Source organism: Gossypium arboreum, chromosome 9 (assembly GCF_025698485.1).
Source record: "Gossypium arboreum isolate Shixiya-1 chromosome 9, ASM2569848v2, whole genome shotgun sequence".
In the NCBI taxonomy this organism is placed as follows: domain Eukaryota; kingdom Viridiplantae; phylum Streptophyta; class Magnoliopsida; order Malvales; family Malvaceae; genus Gossypium; species Gossypium arboreum.
The window spans coordinates 83,833,642-83,853,836 of record NC_069078.1 but is presented as its reverse complement, the minus strand read 5'-3'; the positions used below and the strand labels follow the sequence as shown (position 1 = coordinate 83,853,836).

The 20,195-nt window shown below is 30.2% G+C and overlaps 2 protein-coding genes across 7 annotated transcripts; one reads left to right on the top strand and one right to left on the bottom strand.

Annotated features, from left to right (window-relative positions):
- Positions 1–4,290: 4,290 nt before the first annotated feature.
- LOC108457297 (serine/threonine-protein kinase BSK8) lies at positions 4,291–10,472 on the top strand. The gene is made up of 11 exons (XM_017756280.2): positions 4,291–4,689; positions 5,009–5,290; positions 5,381–5,601; positions 5,984–6,119; positions 6,363–6,496; positions 6,578–6,683; positions 7,250–7,335; positions 7,844–8,032; positions 8,431–8,583; positions 9,397–9,510; positions 9,877–10,472. The coding sequence occupies exons 2-11, from the start codon at positions 5,209–5,211 to the stop codon at positions 10,120–10,122; spliced, it is 1,467 nt and encodes a 488-aa protein (XP_017611769.1). The 5' UTR covers positions 4,291–4,689; positions 5,009–5,208; the 3' UTR covers positions 10,123–10,472.
- A 679-nt stretch (positions 10,473–11,151) lies between these two features.
- On the bottom strand, positions 11,152–16,167 carry LOC108457276 (glutamate--cysteine ligase, chloroplastic). Of its 6 annotated transcripts, none has more exons than XM_017756252.2 (17): positions 15,974–16,167; positions 15,725–15,819; positions 15,158–15,506; positions 14,722–14,872; positions 14,283–14,390; positions 13,862–13,954; positions 13,588–13,671; positions 13,437–13,505; positions 13,288–13,358; positions 13,127–13,195; positions 12,921–13,014; positions 12,637–12,726; positions 12,465–12,545; positions 11,987–12,079; positions 11,798–11,881; positions 11,633–11,702; positions 11,152–11,447 (listed from the first exon to the last, which is right to left on the bottom strand). In XM_017756252.2, exons 3-17 carry the CDS (start codon positions 15,493–15,495, stop codon positions 11,359–11,361), a joined length of 1,584 nt encoding a protein of 527 aa, XP_017611741.1. In that variant the 5' UTR covers positions 15,496–15,506; positions 15,725–15,819; positions 15,974–16,167; the 3' UTR covers positions 11,152–11,358. The 6 variants fall into 6 exon arrangements, with proteins under 6 accessions (XP_017611741.1, XP_052874757.1, XP_017611743.1 ...); XM_053018797.1 differs by having other exon boundaries at positions 11,798–11,878; XM_017756254.2 differs by lacking the exon at positions 15,725–15,819 and having other exon boundaries at positions 15,158–15,499.
- Positions 16,168–20,195: the final 4,028 nt, after the last annotated feature.

Genomic DNA, 20,195 nt, shown 5'->3' with positions numbered 1-20,195 from the left:
AACTAGAGAGGACGACAACAAAACCATCCCTAAAATTACTTGTAAAACTAACGTTACACGCATAAGCAAGACTAAAAAACGTGCTACAAGAGCAGACAAAAACTTTTAAAACTGAAAACTTAATAAACAATGGAAAAACAAACAAAAAAATATAAAACTAACTAGTCCAAATCGGCTAGTGAAATTATTTATTATTTTAAAATACTTTCAAAATATAAACAAATTAAGAAGCTAATAAAAAGCCACCCATGTTTCAGGAAAAATTACTTGTAGCCAGTGGAGTTTTAGTGAACGACAGGTGCTGTCATCTGTCCATCACAACTTATGAAGACAACAAATATACTTGCAAAATAGATCCATAAATTGAAAAAAGAGAAGACATGTGAAATGAATGAGAAAAAAAAAGAAATAAATGATTGGTGGGGGAGAAAAATGAGGGCGATAGTCAGCCCAGAGACTGACATCGCCGCTCGACAAAACTTAAAAATCACATATTTAAAATATAAATATACATTTAAAAATAATATATAAAATTATAAAATGTATAATTTGAAACTAATAATTATAACACATGCCATATGTACAAATTTAAAAAATAATTTAAATTATGAGTAAAAAAAATTATATTATAAATAAATTATCTAAAATCTCATTCAAATGATTCATTCGTTTAAACAGATCTAATTTACATTTGATTTATTTATAACTGCTTAAATTTCTCTCTCCTTTACTTAAAGAAAATCTCTCTCCTGCTTCACCTAATCGGCCGACGCAACAAATCTTATTCTATCTCTTCCAAATCCAACGAAGGCAAAAATAAGCATGGTGGTGGTTCATGCATGTTGATTTCACGTAGCAATATTTATTCACTTTGTCGTTTCCTATTGGATCTAAACACAATATTTATACATTTTATGATTCATTAAATATTGTTCAATTCGATTTTATTTTATGACGAAACAAAAACTATTAAAATTTTACACGTATAAAAGTTTTCAAGTTAAAAAGAGAACAATCTTTGGGAATGAAAATTCTGGCTTCAATGCATTAAGAGATCAATAACCATCTATCCCTTTGGCTATTATTACCAATAATAAAATAAATTATCAATACTAATTAATAATGATTTTTTTATGTTATTTTAATAACAATAATAGCATAAATTTAAACTTTTAAGCGTATTTTCTCTGATTTAAAAATTGTGAAGAAATCAATAATAAAAATAAATATTGTATAAAAACAAATCAAATATCGAGAATTTAAATTTATTGGAATGATCATCAACATGTTTAATTTATTATGGAAACATAAATGAAATGTTGTTTTTCCTTTTTAGAAAAAAAAAAAAAAAACTATTCTTGAGACAAGAACATATTTGGTACACCTTGACATCAATAGAATGCATGTCGTTTTCAACAATTTAATGTGCATGGCAAGAATCTAACAGTGTTAGCGGGAGATATCAAAGTTCATATATATTTATATCAAGCAACATGTATATATTTTTTGTACGATCAGAAAGTCATTAAAACCGTAAAATCTTCATGTGGTCGGATTTCAAAATTTTAGATCAGTCAATTGATTTAATCATTTTAATTTTTATTACAAGCCAATAACTTGTTTGGTTGGAAAAAAAAATGAATTAAGTACTAATTTATCATTCAATCGAAATCAAATAAAATTTAGATAATTTTACAAAAAAGACAACGAGCTCTCCCATTTTTCCTCTGTTGAAAAGAAGAAAGTTTTAAATCCTAGGATCTAGGGGTGGTGGTAACGGTGTTCGCCACCAGTAGTTTGCTGACCAATATCAACGGAATCAACACATCAATTTGCAGTGCTTTGATTTAGAAGTTGAACCCATGTTGGCTTGTTTTTGTGATGTACGTCATCTTGTTGCTGTTTTCTTTTCTTTGAAGTGAAGGTTTAAAAGATTAAGTTTTTGGGTCAGTTTATTATTATTTTTTAAAAACACTTTTGAAACAAACAGCATTTTTGAGATAAATTTATTGTAAATAAAATATTTTATACTTTCAAAAGTATTTCTGAGATAAAAAAATATTTTTTGACAAAAGTAGAAGTAGAAAATGATAACTTTTACTTAAAAAGTATTTTTAAGAAATAATGTTAACTGATCATTTGTCTGATATGATATGATTTTTATCCAACATTCAAACTATTTTTTAAATGTGTAGCTAAGAATTTCTATTGGAATATAAAATCACGAACAATCTAAATTTTAATAAATCTAGAATAATATTGTTTTAACATGTAGCTAATATTTGTCAATAAATTTTGGTTGAAATAATTGAAACTCTACTATTTTCAACCCTTAAATTTGAATCTTAATTATGTAAATTATTCGTAATTAATTACAGTGTTAATAATTATTGATTTGGATATATTTTGAATTTGAATAAACAAATTTTCTTCTCAACTCTCAATAAGCTAGATTTAGATAAACTGAAAAGCCATTTTCACTTTTTAAAATATAAAATAAGAAAAATATTGTAACATCAATAATATTTATTATTAAATAATTTAAATTAAATCACATATTCAGATTAGAAAAAAATTAATAAATGTTGAAAAGGTAAAGTATATTGTATGTATTTTTAAGAAGAGAATATAAAATAAATATTTAAAGATGATATTATTAAGAGAAGTAATTATGAATTAAAAAAATAATTATTATAGATGGTAAAAGGAAGTTGTAAAAAGAAAATTAGAAAAAGGAATTTTTTTTGGAATAGATGGACCAGCTAAGCCCGAGGCTCAGGTGTGGTTAGTGGAGGATTTGAAGGGATACGAAGGAGAGAAGAGGACAAGAGTAAGGACAAGAATCCGTGGAGATTTAATTATAAAAGGGGCCCTTTGATTGGCTCATTTGTCATCTTCTGTCAAACCAATCCAACGAATCACCCTCTGTCCTTTCTCTTTCTCTGTTTCTGTGCTTTTTGCCCTCTTTTTTTTTTCTTATTTATTATCACCAATCCATTTTAATCAAATCTAACTTATAAAGTACATCCAATGTCTCCTTTTTTACCCTTTTTTATACAAGTATATGAATTTTAAGTTATTTAATTTTGAGAAAAAAAAGTGGTATGTAATTGGGTTTATTTTATTAAAAGTTTGATATCTTATATTATTTAAGGATAAATTATACATATAATTATTTACTTATTAAAAGTTTTTATTTCAAGCATTCAAAATAAAAATTTGCAATTTAATTACCGAAATTACATAGTTTGATCATTTTGATTATTCATAAAAATAAAAATTCGCTATAATAATAAATTTAACCTCAATTTTTATATATTGAACAATTACTCTCTCGTTTTACCTTAGATCTACAAGGTTTCTTGAATCTTTCCCTAGAGTTTGGATGAAATTGAAAATATTTTTAATTTTGAGAGTTATTTTAATAATTATAATTAAATTGATATAATATATAAAAATTGAAGTCTAAATTTATTATTTTACTGATTTTTTAACAAACATGTCAACTTATTATTTATAATTTTAATAGAAAATGACTAAAATGATCGAATCAGTATAATGTGAGTGCTTAAATTATAAGCCTTTTTATTTTAAGTACCTAAAATCACATTTTTATAGTTAGAGGACTATCTATATAATTTGCCCATTATTTAAACAATTCCATGTAAACTATTGTCATATTTAAAAGATAATGATATGATCCATATCAATTAAAAATTAAACACAAATTCTGTATCACTAAATAATATTCTTTCCTTTACTTCAAGAAAAGATATAATCAACATAAAAATCATTTTCAAAAGTCATTTTCAATAAATAAAAAAAAAACTCAGGACTTTTTTGAATGAGTTCTTCCCACTTAAATAGACAGTTTGACACACGTGAATGAGAAAAGGAACAAAAATTGAAAATTTAAAGACTTTTGAATAACGCTAGACAAAGAAAAAAGGACTTATTTGAATGAGATGAAAGAATAGAGAGATTACTTGTCCAAATATGTAAAAGTTTCATGACATTATTAAGTTTTTATATTATGTGAAATAAATTTTAAAATTTAAAAGAAATATTCTATTTCCATTTAAGTGCGATAATAGAAACTATCCACCCATAATTTATCCTTTAACCTTACAAAATTATAATTATTTTGGATTTAATTTAAATAAAGGAGACAATGGGTAGGCAATTGATTATGGGGACTTAGGCGTGGAAAGAAATAGAATAAAGAATAGGCCATGTCGGTGGAAAATAAATAAAATTATTTTTAAAAAGGTCTCTTCACATATATATTTTTTAAAATTTTAATCCTTTAAATTCGATAAATATTTATAGATATCCATATTTTCCCAGAGAAAGAACTTTCGTTCTCAACATTGAAAAAGCTCGAACGATTGCCGATTCGAAGACAGCTTTCGTTTAAAAAAAAATAATAATAATAATAATAATCTTATAAGAATCAAATATAAACATAAAAATCTTTTATTTGTTTTTTTTTTTCTTTTGAATGAATCGCGAATATATTCTGATTAAGGTTCTTCCCAAATTTTAGCTTTCTTTTTTTAAAGCTTTGATTTGATTAGAGGAATTGTTTCCAAGTTACAGAGAAGTTGAAGATTTTAATGAAGCTAAGCTTTCATTGACTAAAGAGGGGAAAGTGAGTTGACTCAACGTTGGAACTCGGTGCTGCTAAAGGTAACTTTGATTCCGTTCCTCTTTTTTTGTTTTTGTTGTTTGGTTGCTGAGAAAGTTACTCAAAAGAAAAGCCTTGAACTAAACGAAATGATTTTCTTGTTTGGTTTTGGTTTTTATTGAAATGAAACGGAAATTAAGTCGAATAAAAAGGCGAGGTTTCAATTAAGATCAATAATTTGATTCTAGGTTTTAGTTTCAGTGGAAGAATAAAATTGAAGTGGATATATACGATTCGAATTCTTAGCTTTAGCTTCCTTTTCAATCTTTTTATGGATTGTTTCGAAAATGGCATATTTGAATACAAATTGCTATGTTGCAGGTCAATTGGGATTTTGCTTTAAACAGAATATTTAAAAATAGAAGGATATTTGGTCAAGATGGGTAAAAGTCGGTGAAAACTACTTGGATGAAGCTTGTTTGTGAAGCTGAGTGTACACATTCTAACCATACAAAAAGTTTGTAGAACCTAGGTTTCTTCATTGATTTGTGCTGTTTGAAGAGATCCATTGAGGTATTGGGATGGGCTGTGGGTGTTCAAAACTATCTGTATGTTGTTGGACGTTGGATCAGAATGGATCAATTCCTGAAGCTGCTAATGTTGGTAAGTACGAATAGTAAAATTGGTTATTGATTAGGATTATGATTATGCTAATAGAGGCTGATTTTAATACCAAATTATGTTGTTTTATAGAAAATGAGGGCAAGGGTGAAGTTGACGGTTTGCCTGCATTCCGTGAATACTCAATTGACACACTCAAGACAGCTACATCTGGATTTTCTGTGGAGAATATAGTTTCAGAACATGGTGAGAAGGCTCCTAATGTAGTTTACAAGGGCAAGTTGGAAAATCAAAGGTGGGTTGCTGTTAAACGATTTAATAGGTCTGCATGGCCTGATGCTCGGCAATTCTTGGTAAGAAAATGTTGAATGCATAGCATGTTCCTTCCTAGATTTCATTACAGTCATGCCCTAGTTCTCATCTCTAAATGATTCAAGAATAGAGGAAAAGGAGAAGTCTCTATAGCATTAGACATTGAGCTTATGAAGTTAAGTTCATTGAGAATTTCTGCCTTCTTGGAGGGATTTGTCTCTTTAAGTTCAGATGCTGGTATGTTTTATGCATGTTTTGCATGTAATGACTCTTATTTCTAACCTTCATGACTAACTTTTTCTAACTCAAGTCTATCTCTTCCCACTATCATTAATTTATCATGTAAAATTGCTGTGAACATAGTGATTTTCTAGATTGCAATATAAAATTCATTGCTTCTAACTTCAGCTTCTATAACTTTAGGAAGAGGCAAGAGCTGTTGGCCAGCTTCGGAACCACAGATTGGCAAATTTACTTGGTTGTTGCTGTGAAGGTGATGAGAGGTTACTTGTCGCAGAATTTATGACTAATGATACACTGGCAAAACACTTATTCCATTGTAAGTTCATGTTTGGTTCTATTGCTTCAGCTATAGTATTTGGTTTATATTTTTTTTTTCTCTCTCCCTTCAAACAGCTGCCTTATTTGGTTGAAATAAATCTATAACTTGTCAGCATCAGTTGAAATATGGTTCTTTTCAAGTCAATAGTTTCTAATTGTATCATCTTTTTTATAGCTGGATCATTTGTCAAAGGGAAGATTATTTCAGACTCATGTTTATAGTTGAACTTATGATTTTCAGGGGAAGCACAACCAATGAAATGGGCAATGCGATTAAGGGTTGCTTTGCATCTTGCAGAAGCTCTAGAGTACTGCACCAGCAAAGGACGTGCCCTGTATCATGACCTAAATGCATATAGAATTGTTTTCGATGATGTATGTTACTTAAAATTCTTTTTTTCTTCTTTGGTTAGAAATTAGTGTAACTTAATTAGTTATTATGCATGTTTATTTCAGGAGGGCAACCCTAGACTTTCATGCTTTGGACTAATGAAGAACAGTAGAGATGGAAAAAGTTACAGCACAAACTTGGCATTTACTCCTCCAGAGTATTTGAGGACAGGTGCTTATCTACTTTAATAAAATAATAAGCTTCTTTATGTGCATGCTAATATTTTATTTACTAGCAACATGTTTGAATATTCCATATATGTATTTATGGACTTAGCTGTTCCATGAAGTAAACCCGGTTAGGACTTTGTTAATCAAGCTGTTAAATAAGACTTTTACCTGAATTTTTTTTTTCATACTTATTTGGTTTTTTCTAGTTGTGTAATCTAACATCACTTTATGCAATATGTCATATGGTGGTGGCTTACATAGAATTTTCCTTTTCATTGTTCATGCTAGTGTTTTTCATTTAGGGAATTATTCGCTGATTTATATTAAAAAGCAGATTTGAAGAAGGTATCATTTCTTAAGGAGATACTGTGTAAAGGTCTGCTTAGAGATGCTTTTCATACTAGAGTATAGATATGTGTTGATGCTTTTAACTCTCTCCTCCGGGGTTGTGTGGCTCTATGAACTTTGTTGGAACACTGTATCTACATCCGGTTTTATGGTAGTAATATCATATCAGTCACTTATCCTTTTGGACTCCAGTATTCTAAATATTTCTCGTGTCTGCAGGAAGAGTAACACCAGAAAGTGTAATTTATAGTTTTGGCACCCTTCTACTTGATCTTCTCAGTGGAAAACATATTCCTCCAAGTCACGTAAGTATAGTGGCATTTGATGCAATGGACTTCTTGAACAATACTTGTTTCCTTATACCATCTATCTACGAACTTGTCATTTGTCCAACATGTAGGAGGTATCATGTCTTTTATTTTGTATCTATTTTAAACATGTTTTGTGATTGAGGATTATGCTTGTCAATTTTAGGATCATATGTTAGTTTTGAGTGTTTTCATTTAGAGATACGACTTGATCTATGGTTCTGGTTTTTCTGGATCATTGTTAAGATTCAAGATGGAACCTATTAATGGCACCACATAAGCTGGTCCTGTCAAGGTCCATATATTTTTTGATGGAATGAAATTTATAAGCAATTCTTTCTGGTGTTACTATTGTTTTGAGAGTTCAATCTAATGGGAATGGCACTTTGTGCTTGCCAAAATAAATATTTATAGCAGCAATTGTGTTGCTTGTTTCTCCTTATTAGGACAGTGTAGTTATGCTAACTGCGGTGCACCTAATTTTTACGTGCATCACTTTGTTCAGGCTCTGGACCTTATACGTGACAGGAACATTCAGATGCTGACAGATTCTTGTTTGGAAGGGCAATTTTCAAATGATGATGGGACCGAGTTAGTACGTTTAGCATCACGATGTTTACAATATGAGCCCCGCGAACGGCCAAACCCAAAGTCATTAGTTTCTGCAATAATTCCTCTTCAGAGGGATGCTGAGGTTGTTTGCCTTTTATTTCTCAAGTAACTTCATTTTATTTTTTCCAAATATACACTTTCTAAAATCACTTGTCCATATACAGCTGCCATAGAAAGTGATATTCTGTTCTCAAGCTTTGCTTTTCTTAATAGGAATTGTAGTTTCTTTTGGTTTGCCTGTTTGGTCTTTGAGAGAGACAATTCCTCATTCTATAACTTGTATGTGTTTATGTTTTTCATTGTTCATTCCATACAAGCAAGATAGATGCATTTGGTCATCCTGATATATACTATCATACCAACTCCAAATAGACGTGGATGCCATTTTATGTGAAGATTAATAAGATCTTTATCTGTTTTAAGGTTAAATAATACTTTTCCACTAATGAGAAGTTCCTTGTCTGTCAATTAATTTTGAAGGTTCCTTCTCATGTATTAATGGGCATACATGCTGGTGCTGATGCTGTACCGCTATCACCGCTTGGGGAATCCTGTGTAAGAATGGATTTGACTGCCATTCATGAGGTCTTAGAAAACCTTGGATATAAAGATGATGAGGGTACTGCTACTGAGGTTCGTTTCTCATCTGAAATGTGAATGTTTTTTTTTCTTCTTTTCTGTATATTTTTGGCCTTCAAACTTTTGATAAATTAAACCTTGGCCAGTGGGAGTTACCTCTCCCTGGGAGGTACAAGGTCCAAGATTCAAATCCCCATTTCAGCCTTGGGCTTATTTAAATTCAACAGAGGCAAATCTGAAGGCACGTAGGCAGGGCCTTGGCCCCCTTAAAATGGAAAATTTTCAATTCTGTCCTCTTATAAATAAAGAAATTATAAAATAATATATAGTAAAATTGCACTTTGCCCCCCATAAAAATGAAAAAATTCTGTTAAGTCCCTTCAAAAATGATGAAATCATAAATTAATGCATGATAAACTTGTATTTTGATTTCTTGAAAATTTATAATAAAATTCTGGCCCCTGTAAAAAATATTTTTAGATTCGGCCTTGGTCTTCAATCTTGTTTCTAGTTAGTTGTCAGAATTCAGAAGATCCGATTTTCTTTATGTTAATTTGTGGTTGCTATGGCAAGGATACCAACTTTTCTCTATATCATTTTTACTGATAAATTGTCAACATAACCATGTTCTCTTAAAGTGCTTTAACACGATTTGACTTTGAACATTTTGATCCTTCTCTTTTGTTGGTTTGGGGTGGTCAATGCACGATATTGAATCAAGATCAGTCTACACCTGTTTTTCATGCGGGTGGTTGGGCCAAGAGTTGTTATTGTCAATGGCATGGAATTAGTGGTTCAAGTTTTCTTTTTGCTTATTTCAGCTGTGTGCAGTGTGTGCGTTTCTCACTGTGATTTTATGGCTTGCAGCTTTCATTCCAAATGTGGACAAACCAGATGCAAGAAACATTGACATCGAAGAAAAAGGGTGATGTTGCTTTTAGGCATAAAGATTTTACTGCTGCCATTGAATGCTATTCCCAGGTTAGAATTTGTTTGCTGTTCTTCTCTTGAGTGTCAAAACATTTTACCCACCAAGTCTTCTTGCTAATTTTGTCTTTGGAGGCAGATTGAGGTTAGCCAGAGCTGCTTTTGCCCAGTACTTTTTACGACCTTGCAACTTTTCTGCTGCCACTTTCTTATTAATTTTATAATCATTCAGACCAAAAAAGTATCTAGAATCATGTTATTTCCATTAGTGTCCTAAAACTGATCGACAAGTAATTTTTGGGAAATTGTTGGTGTTGGTACTTTTTAGGTCATGATGATTCTAAAATGCGTAACCGTTTTGTAAATAACGACATTCAAAAGTAGATCGTTGACCTGATAGTTTGTACATTCATGTCACAGTTCATTGATGTTGGAACCATGGTTTCCCCAACTGTTTATGCTCGACGTAGTTTGTCGTATCTCATGAGTGACATGCCCCAAGAAGCACTGAATGATGCCATGCAAGCACAAATAGTATCCCCAGTTTGGCATATTGCATCCTACTTGCAAGCTGCTGCTCTATTTGCCCTAGGAAAGGATGACGAGGCACAGACATCTCTCAGGGAGGGTACTGAGCTTGAAAATAAAAAGAATGCAACTTCTTGACAACAATGATCAAAGCTCAAATAAGTCACCTCTCCAATCGACCGGACAATGACCATCCATTAAAAAGGCTCTCAAATTATTGCAGGTAAGAAAGTGAACATTTTCTTAAACCTCAAAAGAAACCCATGCAATATGAAGGACACGTAATGTCGATCATCTCTGTGCACGAACTGGTTTGGTTCAGTTCGGTTCAGGTCATAGTCAAGCTTGAAACATTTGTTTTACAAGATCCTGGATGTAGGTTGGTTTTGGTGTGAGTTGGACAGGGGGCTTTGGGGCAACTCCATAAATCTGCCCTTGTTTTCACTCTTGCTTACATTTCCCAATACAATGATCTTTGGAGTAATAAATAGGGAAACATTTTATATCTATCTATTTATCTATATATAGTATAATATTTGTAGAGAAAAGCGTGAATAGAAGTTTTTTCATGCTTGTAATTTATGTACAGTACCCAATGATTATGGCTGCTCATCTGGAGAGGAAACTGATTGTTTTTTATGTTTATTATTTTTATTAGAAGATTGGATTACTTTCTGGCGGAGCCTATTTATTTTTTGTATTACATGATTTTTATTTTTTTATAAATATCATTACCAACTTGTATTTTCATCTTCTGTCCCAAGACAAGCATGAAATCTGCATCATATATATAAATGGAATTGGATGAAAAATCGAATCGTTCATTACGCGGTGATTGAAGAAATATTATTACATTTGCTTTTTGATAAAAATACATAATATTTAATAAATAATTCAGAGTATATTCGTGTTTAAATTATTTATATATTTAAATATAATTGATAAAAAAAAAGGAACTACAAAATATAAGAGCATACAATCTAATTGTATGTAAAGGAAAAAAAAAGGTTTGGAGCTTCAAATATGGCTAATTGGACTAATCTTTGCTAAATAATTGGAATTCTTTCACTTCAAAAGATTAGAGGCTTTGGTTCACCCTCTAATTTACCAGTACACGACCAAAGCATGTAGCGTTGACAATGGCATCATAAATGGAAATCCTATGCATTCAGTCAAAGCATCATTTATTCCTCCAACAAAATCACATAAAAGAAAAAGAAAAAAAAAAAGCATTCGGTAGTAGGAAGTTTTTGAAGTCTAAAGATGATCCAAAGTTCCTTGGCGAATTACAACGAAAGATGTTGCATGAAAGCACTAAGATTTTAAGAATTTGATTCCCTACTCAAAAAGAGCCCTGAAAATATATAAAATCCCTCAGTAGAGGAGTTCTTCGAAAACAGGGTCAACAGATTGTCCCCACTTCCCATGATACAATTCCAAAAGCTTCTCAGCTGGTGTTACACCTGCCACAAATTTTATGCAACTTTAAATTCCAATATAGCCAACTCAAGAAACTAACATAAGCCCATATTACTCCGACAATTATTTACTTGATTTTGCAATATTGTGCACGTGCAAGTAGTGTGCTAAATTTCACAAGTTTTTGACAAACAGAAATGATACACAACCCCTCGATGGAGGTACGTACCTGTACGAACCACCTCTGCCACCTCATTCAAGAACCCGGATTCCTTGAAGCCCCTTCTTTCCAAACCATCCTATATGATAATTAATCGAGTTTTAAAATAAAACCTAACATAGCAGCAGCAAAAAATGGCAATGCCTGATTATAGAAAAAAATGTCCTATGATACCTTGGCCAACTTTAGAACATCTTCCGCAATGTGCCACAATAACCCATCTCGAAATGGCGTCTTAAGACCAGTCTTTGGAACCTGCTAAACAGATCTTTGAACTTAGATTTCTAGTCTTAGCACTACAGTAGGACTTTTCAACTACAAAAGTGACATGTAATCCATTTGCTAGTTAAGTGCTTCAATTACCTTGTTTCTCAACATTTCTCTTTCTTCAGATGTCCAATCCGCTGTCATGTCTAGAATACTCTGGAGCGAGACCTCATCATATAACAAACCTACCTGAAAACCAAAAGAAGCTTAAAATGAGGAACCTTTGTATTGTAATTTCGCATTCACACAACTTGAGTAAGAAGATTATGAATGATCAGAAAGATAAAAATGTAAAAAGTCATATTAATACAGGAATTGAATATAAACTGTTGAATCAAAATTACAACACAAGAAACTTGGCCTTTAAGGTCAGCTACATGGCTGTAATATCAATGTTGAAAAAGTGATGCTCGAGAACTTGTGATGAAGTCATAATTATTCAAGTTCAGTCGCCTAGCCTTGATTGTTTTTTCAACTTATATATTGCTGTCAAAAACACTGATTCATTTGAAAGTACTACTAATTAATTCACAATATAAGGATTGTGCATAAGCACATAAAAAAGGCCAATTACCCAAAATGCGGGCAGAGCACATAACCTCCTCCAAGGCCCTCCATCAGCTCCCCTCATCTCCAAGTACCTCTTCAGTCGAACCTGAATGGAAAGAATCAGGCAGCTTAAATAACATAAAATCATAGGAAAAATACAAAGTTTACCAAATCATTGTCTAATTAAGCAAATATACCTCCGGAAATATAGTTGTCAAATGATTTTCCCAATCATTAAGATTTGGTAGTTCACCAGGAATACATGGAAGTTTTCCAGCCATAAAATCCTAAAACATGAAAGTGTTATTATGAAGGAACCAAAAAAAAAAAAAGAAAGAAAGAAAGAAAAGAAAGGTAAAAATTTATCAAGATTTTAAGGAAAAGAATGTGGAGTAATATAGCAGCGTGAATACATGAGTGAAAAAGAATGACAACAGAAGAAGCTTCAAATTACAAGACTATATCAAGGATAGAAGGAAACCCTGAATGTCATTCCAGTGCAGTCAATGTACTTCTTTTTCCGATAAACAAAATACATTGGAACATCAAGAGCATAGTCAACATACTGCTCAAACCTGCAGCACACAGATAAAATACCATCACAAAACTCTATAGACAAAAGAAGGGATGATTTACCACAAACAGATCCGAAGTTTAACAGTGAATGCAACACAAAGCAAAGCCTACCCAAAGGAGTCATCAAAAACAAATGGAAGCATGCCTGTCCGGTCCTTATCAGTATCAGTCCAGATTTGACTGTTCCAATTCATTTTTTATAGAAAAATCAGTAAATGGGTGAACACAGAGAATAAGAAAATAAATGACATTATAGTAAAAGTTTTCAAAACCTTCTCATGCTAAGGTAACCGTTTGGCTTTCCTTCAGTAAAAGGGGAATTTGCAAATAAAGCTGTTGCTATCTGTTTCATTTGCTTCACTAGTTAGAAGAAAAGCAAAGCAAAGATTTTCAGAGGAAGACAAAGTATTAATGTTCTCACAGGTTGCAGAGCAAGACCAGCACGAAATTTCCTAATCATGTCAGCTTCTGAACTGAAGTCCAGATTAACCTATTACAGAAAATCATACAGGGAAAAAGTTGAAAGGATGCTTCAGAAAGGCTGGATAATTGGAAATGTAAATTTTACTTACCTGAACTGTACATGTCCTGAACATCATATCAAGACCAAGTGAGCCAACTTTAGGCATGTAATTTCTCATTATCTCATATCTTCCCTGAGCAAAAGTATTGTGTCAGCCTATTATAATAAAATGATAGGATGACAAAATTGCAATAGAAAAGATCAAGTATCACAAAGGTGAAAAAATATGAGGAAAAGCACATATTGTTTAATACATCCATCAAACGATTTGTGATTTTCTACTTCTTATTCAATTTAAAACCATAAAGAATAGTCAGTTATACCTTAGGCATGACAGGAATGTCCTTTAGTCCCAGTTTTGGCTGGAAGCCAATCCCTAAGAATCCAATTCCCATTTCTTCTGCAACAGCTTTAACCTAGTAGTGGATAACAGTGGCATGATATATTCTTAAGTGAAACTGGTAAGGTTAAGAGTACTTGAACAAAGAAATTAACAAATGAGAATCAAGATTAGATAATACTTTTGAAGTGATTACTTTCTGACAGGTTTGAAGTGTTTTCCACATTGTAATTTAGATGATTTAGATAACATACAAAGCACATTGTCTTTAGAGGGTATGAGTCTTGACCTTGTAATTAGCAGGGAATTTTTTATAGATGCTACGTCTGCATGCGAGTTCTTAAGCATGTAGAAGTTGTTCAAAAGGTTGCATGCATCTGACTATTCTTTTCTCTTTAACTAACCTGATAGAGGTGTGAATTGACCTCGGCACATGTTTGATGCAGAGTTTCAAGAGGTGCACCACTGAGCTCAAACTGCCCTCCAGGTTCCAATGATATGCTTTGCTTCCCCTAACCACAAAAAGATATGAAATAAAAATATGTTACTATAATTTTTGTATAACATGTAATATATTAGTAAATTTGGAAAACTGCATGAAATTGTATAGGAGACACTGTATCAAAGATTATAAACCAAAGCTAATTTTTGGTTGGCCTGGCCTCTTTTCTCCAAAAGCTTTGTTTTTTTCTAAAGTCTAAGACCCGTGCAAAAAATTCCCTAGACAAACAAGATGAAAACAAGAATGATTTAACATGTAATGCAAAGTCTCTTCCTAAATAATTGCAAAGCATTGCCATTCCTGGCATAATGAAGCACCATAAGTAAAGAGAATTCGTTTACCTGTTTAAGTCCTATAATTTTATCACCTTCCATTACTTTCTCCCAATCAAATCTCTCTGAAATACCATTAAGCAATTCTGCTATTTGTTCATATTTCATAGGCCGCAGAGTTTTTATCTCAAAACCAAACTTTTCATGCTCTGTACCTATCCTGAGTAAACCAAATACTTGCATTAGTGAACAAGTAAAAATATAGAAAGAGGACCAATTTGCTAATGGAAAGATTTAAACTAGAACTGGATCCAATATAAATACTAAAATACACATCAAGGACCAGATATGGCTAGCTATTGACATCAAGAAATTATAAAGGCAGCAAAAGATTCTTAAAATATCATGTGTGAGACTGGTAATATATTAGACAAGTCGAAAAACATAAAATGGACAAGATAAAATGTACTTTAATCAAAACAAAACAAAGACGGGGAACTCTTACCTCCATTTTTCCTTAGACTTACATCCAGATGCAAGGTATCCAACAAGATCCTGTTTCGTCAATGGTTCTGTAGCAATCAAAGCATCCTCTGTGGGAGGGCTTGCTGCAACAATCACACCATTCCTTCTTTTGCTTCGAAATCCCACAGTTTCTAGAGGAAAGAACTGCGCTACCCTGGCATTTTTGCATGATAAAGAAGAAAAATTGACCCATTTTTCCTTCATTATAGGAGCCTCAGCATTGTTTACCACACCAAAAGCCACATTCTGCCCGGTTCTACCCCGTGTTATATCACTACGGATGCAATAAGATGAGCCTGCCTTAGAAACAAGCGCCATCAATCTGCCCCCTTAAAACACACAATAACAGAAGCCTCTCAGTTTACAAATCATAGAACCATAAATTTCCGTTATCAACATCCACGAGATAGTCAAGCATTGAACATTGCTTCTCACAGAAATGCAAAGTCTAATTTCAACTAGCAATTCTAATTTCAAAACTAACTGCAATTAGTAAAAGACCTAAACTGAAATTTCTTCGTTAAAACTTGTATCAGGTAGTACTAACCACAACAAAAAGGTTTTCTCAAATCTATAATCTCTAATAACAACCACGCAAACACTGAAAAAAAGGAATGCAGCTTCAATTCCGAATCAAATTCACTGCAAATTAAAACAAAAAAAAAAGAATCAAAGAAGAATTAAAACAGATTAAGTGAGCCTTTCGAAGTGAACGACGCCTAATTTAAGTCAAAATACAAATCTAAACCAAGTTAAAAAGAACAAAAAAAAGATTAAAACGAGTTAAGATTATCACCTTGGCTGTCTCGGAGCGATTCAAATCAAAATTCTAGGGTTTAATTTTCAGTGAAATGGAAAAGATGGATGCAGATGGGGATGATGACTCCAAATATAAAACTTCTGAAATGGAAAAGAATCAAAAAAAGTTTTATCGTTGCTTTTATTCTCAATTTTTTTTTTATAGGGAGAGGTGGGGATTAAATACTGCGGCACCACATTCTTTCTTTATAGTCCACTTGTCCTTGCTATTGACACGTCGGATATTCCCCCCTGATGCTTTCCTTTTTCGCATTTGCAATCCCTTTTGCACGTCTTTATTATGTAATATCTTTAAAAATTATTTGGGGAAATCAAGGTAGACGGGTAAGAGAGAATTGTATTTTATCTCTTTATAAAAAATAATTAATTCTTATATATTAAAAAAATTGTGAAAATTAACTCTATCTAATCATTTAGATTTTTTTTGTAAGAAATGTGAAATTAAAAGAGAGTATGATTAGTTAAAAACATCATAAAGGCCCTTATATTAAGAGTCTAATTTGTATTTTACCTTTTAACTCAAAAATAAGTTAATTAATTTTAGATTTTAAATCAAAAAGCATGATGGTTCTTTTGTTAGAAGTCCCATCCATCTCTATTTTAAATAATGACATGATTGATGAAGTAGTCGAATATCGATATATTATGTGCCACGTATATTTTATGTTGACATGATACATTTTATCACATTAATAATATTTAAAATTAAAATTTTAAAAATAATTATTTAAATAAAACAATAGATTCATCCTAGACATTATTTTTAAATAATTATAAAACATTATATAAATTATTTAAAAACTATTAAATTTATAAGAAATTATTAAAACAACATTTAAAAGCAATTTAGATAAATAATTGTCCAAGTTCATCTAAATTCAAATGAGCCTAGACAAATATTTATCTAGTTTTATTCAGAAGTTGTTTCTTAAATAATTATATATAAATATAAAAGATTATTTAAAAGTTATTAAAAATGGTAAGAAACTAGTAAAGTAGGACTCATCAACTTAATTAACTAAAAGATATATATATATATATATATATGGATATATGGATATATTTGAATTATTAAACATGCTAAATATGTGTATATATATTATAATTTTAAAAATTAGTTCCTATTTATAATTTAGTATAATTCTTAATATTTTTTATATTTTTATAATTATTTAAGAAGTTATTTTAGAATTAGCTTAGATAACGCACAATCATTTTGGACATTGTTTTTAATAAATTTAATAATTTTATTTTTAAAATAATTCCATACATTTTATATATTTTTTGAGAAATGTAATTAGGATAATCATTTGTCTGAGTTCATTCTTAACATCGCCTTTTAAATAATTACAAAAAATATATATTCTTTTAGGATTTTTTAAAATATGGTCAAGTTAGCATCAGGTATCATGGCACGCCATATGTTAGTGTTTGGTTCTTCCATCCACCACGTCAACATTTAATAGTAGAAATAAATAGAATTTTTAATAGAAAAAGTTAATTTGTCCTCTCTTTTTTAAATAGAAAAAATAAAATGCAACCCAAATCATTATATAAGTGACTTCATGGTACTTTTATTTAATCTTACTCATCATTTAATTTAATTCCACGTCAGTTACATAAAGAAAATTTCAAAAAAATCCAAATCATCACTTCAAAAAAATCTAAATCATCACTTAACAACACATATGGATGACTTTTCTAACGGACAATTTACTTTTTTTTAACTTATATTGACTAATTTGTCTTAATACAGTGGCTTCTATCGTACTTTCACCCACACTAGTATAATTAATCACTAACTATTCCTATGTTATGATAAATGAATTTAATTTTTAGGTACATGAATTTATTATTTGGTGTATTCTATAAGAATATATTTAGATGAAGAATTTTAAAATATTAGAGATATCTAAAATGTTATCATTTTCAATTTCATCTATTCAAATTAATGATTTTAAAAATAATCAATATAAAAATGTTCAATATGAATTTGATTAGATTTGTTAAAATATATAAATATTTTTGATATAATAAAATTTTAAAAATATTAGAATTAAATAAAATTATTTTTAAGCTTTTATTTTATAATTGGATCATGTGTATTAAATTAAATAAAATTAAAAAATGTTTTTAGATGAAATTTGAAAAAAAATTGATCTACTCTTTAAATTCTTTGCAAAATTTGAAATTCTACTATCTTTACTAAAACAAATATTTCTCTGTTTAGAATTTTAAAAATCTTATTACAAATAAAATTCTTTTACAAAATCTATCATCCAAATACACCCTAAATATTAGTTTTCATACAATACTAATTAAAAATAGGGAAAGGATTGTATGAAACAGTGACGTCACGTCATCTGTATCCCTTTCCAATAGTTTTATGCCACATTAGTACTCTTATCCTGAATTTCAGGATTTTATCCTGAAAAAATTCAAATCCAAATTAAAATACTAAAATTCAGGATAAAATCATGAAATTTAGGATAAAAATACCGATGTGGTATAAAACTATTGGAAAAGGATACAGCTGACATGGCGTCACTGTTTCATACAATCCTTTCTCTTAAAGATAATAATTAAGCTTTCAAATGTTAAAAAAAATAAAAATAAAAAATATAATTTATATTCACTGTTTTTATATATACATTAGAAACTCTATCAAAAGAATATATATTTTACATTCATCACTTTTATATATACATTAGAAATTCTATCGTAGGAGTATGCGTGTGGAAACCACACATTTAGAATACAAATTTGTGTTTCAAAATGACATATAACGTATAATGAAGTGTATGGTGCGAAACTAATTAATAACAATAATATATGAAATATATATAATATTAAAATAAAAATAGATTAAATTGTAAGTAAATGAATACCACTAATGATGTTGTCATCAATCCGTAGTTGATATCGAGTAAATCTATAAGACCACCTCAATCAACAATTGTGTTAATATTATAAATTTTATCACACGCGTATTTGTATGGAAACTACCGATTTAGAACACATACGTGTGTTTAAAAATAACATATAATAAGTAATAAAACATATGAGTTGAAACTAATTAATCATAACAACACGTGAAATATGTATGACATTAAAATAAAAAATATATACAACATAAAAGTAATTTCCCTAACTGAGTTTGGGATTCAGTTAATAGGCAGTACTAACTTAGTAAAGGACTTTATAGATGGTATAGAAGTATAGATTTATAATTAATAGAGATCATAAATTGTGCATAATAAAATTAAAACGTATGAAACATATCATAATAGAATTTTGGTGTGATAAATTTAAGGTTTTACTAGCTCAATTGGCACGGGTTCAAATCACATCATATGCATATTTTTATTTTAAATGCGAAGAGATTTAAAATATTTTCTTTAACTAAGTTGAGGCTCGATTGATGGGTGATGCCAACTTAATAAATGACTTTATAAATAGTATAGATATATAATTTATGGAGGTAATAAAGTGTATATAATAAAATTAAAAAATATATATACAAATATAAACAAAGGTTTTGGTTGAGTGGTAAAAATAATATTTTGTTATTGCAATTACGAAAGAATATTTTTCTAATTTTTCTAATCGAGTTGGTGCTCACGAGTTAGAGTGGGTTCAAGTTCCACCATAAGCATCTTTTTTTAAACAAAATGATATTTTTCTAATTTCTTTAATCAAGTTGGTGCCCAATTGACTTGTGATACCAACTCAATTTAGGGCTTAAATAATAGTATAGATATATACATATAAATGATATAATATTGTGAATAATTTGCATGACTATGTTGGTAATTTACAACTATTATCATTTTAGTACTAATTAAAGTGTTTTTTTCATTTTATATTCCTTAAAAAGAATATTATAATTAATCACTTTCAAATTCATTTATAGACTAGTCAAACCTTGGTTCAATGCTAAGGTTAAGATTTTAATAACTTTAAAATTTTAGTTTGGAGTCCCATTTTATAAACATACAAGGTCTTTTCAGATTTAATTTTATTAGTTAGTTAAATTAGTTATTCTATTTTTTTAAATCAACTTGTTTCAAAAACAGTACAGCAATTATTAAATTCATCCACAAAATGACAATAAACATTGAGGCAGTGGATGATGTAATGGTCACTTGAGAACAGGGGCTAGGGGAATTAGCATGGGTCCCGGTCCCTTAAAATATAAA

Bases quoted from the DNA above. Each gene is read 5' to 3' on its own strand.
- LOC108457297 (XM_017756280.2), top strand. From the start codon at position 5,209: ATGGGCTGTGGGTGTTCAAAACTATCTGTATGTTGTTGGACGTTGGAT. The intron at 5,602-5,983 runs GTAAGAAAATGT...CTATAACTTTAG, and splicing joins CTGATGCTCGGCAATTCTTG to GAAGAGGCAAGAGCTGTTGG. The intron at 8,033-8,430 runs GTTGTTTGCCTT...TTAATTTTGAAG, and splicing joins CTCTTCAGAGGGATGCTGAG to GTTCCTTCTCATGTATTAAT.
- LOC108457276 (XM_017756252.2), bottom strand. From the start codon at position 15,495: ATGGCGCTTGTTTCTAAGGCAGGCTCATCTTATTGCATCCGTAGTGAT. The intron at 13,672-13,861 runs GTATAACTGACT...ACTTTTGCTCAG, and splicing joins ACATTCCTGTCATGCCTAAG to GGAAGATATGAGATAATGAG. The intron at 12,546-12,636 runs GTATATTTGCTT...CTTTCCATTCAG, and splicing joins TGACAACTATATTTCCGGAG to GTTCGACTGAAGAGGTACTT.